Below are 2511 nucleotides of genomic sequence, written 5' to 3' on the forward strand. Positions count from 1 at the left end.
GTTCAGCAGCACTTGTTCAGTTTGCAAGCAAGAAGTTTCTATTTGCTGAGGCAAGTGTTCTTGATTCTTCCATCTAGGGACTACTCTTTCCATGATTATATCTGAAAATGAAAATGTGTTGAAGGGTCAGTCATATTCTATGGATCGGTGAGATTAGTTTCGATGACGGAATAGAAGAAAATTTACTCACCCACGAGGTTTGAGTTTGTGTCTTAACCTCCTCGTGTCACCTGGCACAGGACCGGAAGCAAACTCTGAAGCAGGTTGATGAGTTCTTGAACACCAAGGTTGCCCCGAAAGAACTGGTCGATGAGCTGAAGGTACCGATAATATCTTGATCTGGGGTTGAGTTTCTTTCTCCAGACATTTTTATGTTTAGTAAAAGATCTGATCACCTGTGTGAAAATTGTCAGCAAATCGGGAAAGCTCTGCTTCCGCCAACGACAAGCAGCAAAGCTCTCCCGGCTCCGGCGGCTGAAGCAGCGGCAGAGAGTCCAACCACAACAGCCACCACTACCATCAACAAACCAGAGCCATCACCAGCCGAAGCCAACTCAGCAAGAACCGAAACCAAACCAGAATCTCACCCAAGACCGCTCTCTCCTTATGCATCCGTGAGTTGTTTCATCCATTCTCTCTCCAAGATTTTTATTTTTATTTTTTGCTTTCCATCCAACTCGATCTTGAGAGGAATGTTGAAATGAGGATTGGATTTCGGGATTTTGGGACGTGATTGGAAGCAATTAGAGAGAAAGTTAGTTATGAAATCAGATGTTGATTTCCTCGATTATCTCTTACCTTATTTCAACAATTTTTACATGTGCATAGATGCCGGTGTGGATCCGTTGAACTTAAAACATTAAATCCATTGTGTTCTTTTCGTTTTGCAGTACCCAGACTTGAAGCCTCCAGCATCTCCGACGCCATCGCAGCCCTGAAACCACCACACAAAAAAAAAAAAGTGTTGTGTTGCAGGGAACATATAGGCGCAAGTGGGTTGAATTTAATTGGTGTAAAAACAAACTACATGGGAAGAGATGGTTGTCTGAGCTTTTGCATTTGCAGTTCATGTGATCTTTGGTCGTCTGGCTTTTGATATTCGATGTTTGTCCTAATAAAAAAAAAAAGGGAAGGGGAAATTGACATTCCATTTCTTATGATCAGAGTGTCTCTTGTACAGATTCTGCAGCATCACCATAGAATAACTCTCTTACCAAAAGCTGCAGAGGTTTACCGGAACTCGGGTTGGCTATTGCCCCGACACGAGGAACAAATCAATCTAGCGGCACACACAACTATCAAGTATTGGACTGAAGTCTACACTGGATTGTCATCAGTGGCCTATCAACGGAAAAAACCCGCTCTTTCTTCCTCGCAAAGGATATACGGAATACTTGGTATAATGTGGATTGGTTTAAACATCGGGTTCCTAATCACTCTTTCTTTGTTCTTGATCGCAGTCCCACCAAAGACGGGTTGCTTCCGTGGGGGGGAGGATCGGTAAGTCCGAAAACAAAGCATTTCATTCCACCCAGCCAATCGAGAATGCAGTTCCTAACCTTAGGCCAAGCCGAGAATCTGCTTCGTGTGAACAAAAATTCCTAGTTTTTTTCTAAAAATAAGCGATATTGATTGGCCTACTTATGGTAGAGTCGAGAGAAAGCGAAAGAATGGTTAAGAGTGATCCACCGGTTTTCAAATATGTTCAGCTGGTTTGGATAATCATCAAAGGCAGGGGGGACCACAATGGGCGAGAACGCCCTGGGCCTCGATTCTTTTACATAGATCGGGGCTCGGCCGCTGCAGAGCAGCACGGCATAGCGTGCCCTCGCCTGGCCTAGCAGTAGACGGGCGGGCCGACGTGTTGTCTATTCCCTCGACTCGTTGGATGAATGTCGTCACGTGACTGCAACGGGAAGGGCAAAGTAAGCATATCCACACTTTCACCTCGTGCATTGTTTGGATGCCGAGAAAATTTGCAGGAGAAAACCTGAGGTATTCGTAAAAGATATTTCCCTCCTTCATACCAAAAAAAAAAAAAAAAAAAATATTTCCCTCCAAAGTTACGCATCATCACCAAACAAATCCCCCATGCCATACATGACGTGAGAAATAATCATATCAATACAAACCTTCTTCCAACAAGATTTTTTTCTAAAAAAATCAAAATCGGGTGATGATTAAAAAAACATATATCTTTGAACAAATCACCAATATGAAATATTGGTATTATCTCGAGAGATTCTTCTAACATTTTATAGATCAATTTTTATATGTTATTCCCTTTCTCAAGACTTTTGTATACCATTTGCCATGGATTTCTGTAGATTTACGGACGATTACCGTTTTGTAAATTATTATATATAATATGATTCACATTTTCATCAAAAAAACAACGTTATTCTCTTCGTTTTTTCCATGCATACATTATTACATTATACATAAGAGAAAGCAACCAAGCGGTCTATTTACACAGAAAACGGTGTCGTTTCACCTCCTCCTCTTCCTACA

General features: G+C 41.8%; 1 protein-coding gene across 1 annotated transcript in view; it reads left to right on the forward strand.

Moving 5' to 3' along the window:
* LOC104809830 (rhodanese-like domain-containing protein 4, chloroplastic) overlaps positions 1-1160 on the forward strand; it is a 2707-nt gene extending 1547 nt beyond the window's left edge. Inside the window, exons 6-9 of the mRNA XM_010535909.2 lie at positions 7-50; positions 240-320; positions 414-614; positions 891-1160. Of these exons, the coding sequence (XP_010534211.1) occupies positions 7-50; positions 240-320; positions 414-614; positions 891-938 (374 nt within the window). The 3' untranslated portion in view covers positions 939-1160. The remainder of the gene's footprint in view (positions 1-6; positions 51-239; positions 321-413; positions 615-890) is intronic.
* The last annotated feature ends 1351 nt before the right edge of the window (positions 1161-2511 follow it).

The sequence above is a fragment of the Tarenaya hassleriana genome, unplaced genomic scaffold (assembly GCF_000463585.1).
Source record: "Tarenaya hassleriana unplaced genomic scaffold, ASM46358v1 Cleome17, whole genome shotgun sequence".
NCBI lineage: Eukaryota > Viridiplantae > Streptophyta > Magnoliopsida > Brassicales > Cleomaceae > Tarenaya > Tarenaya hassleriana.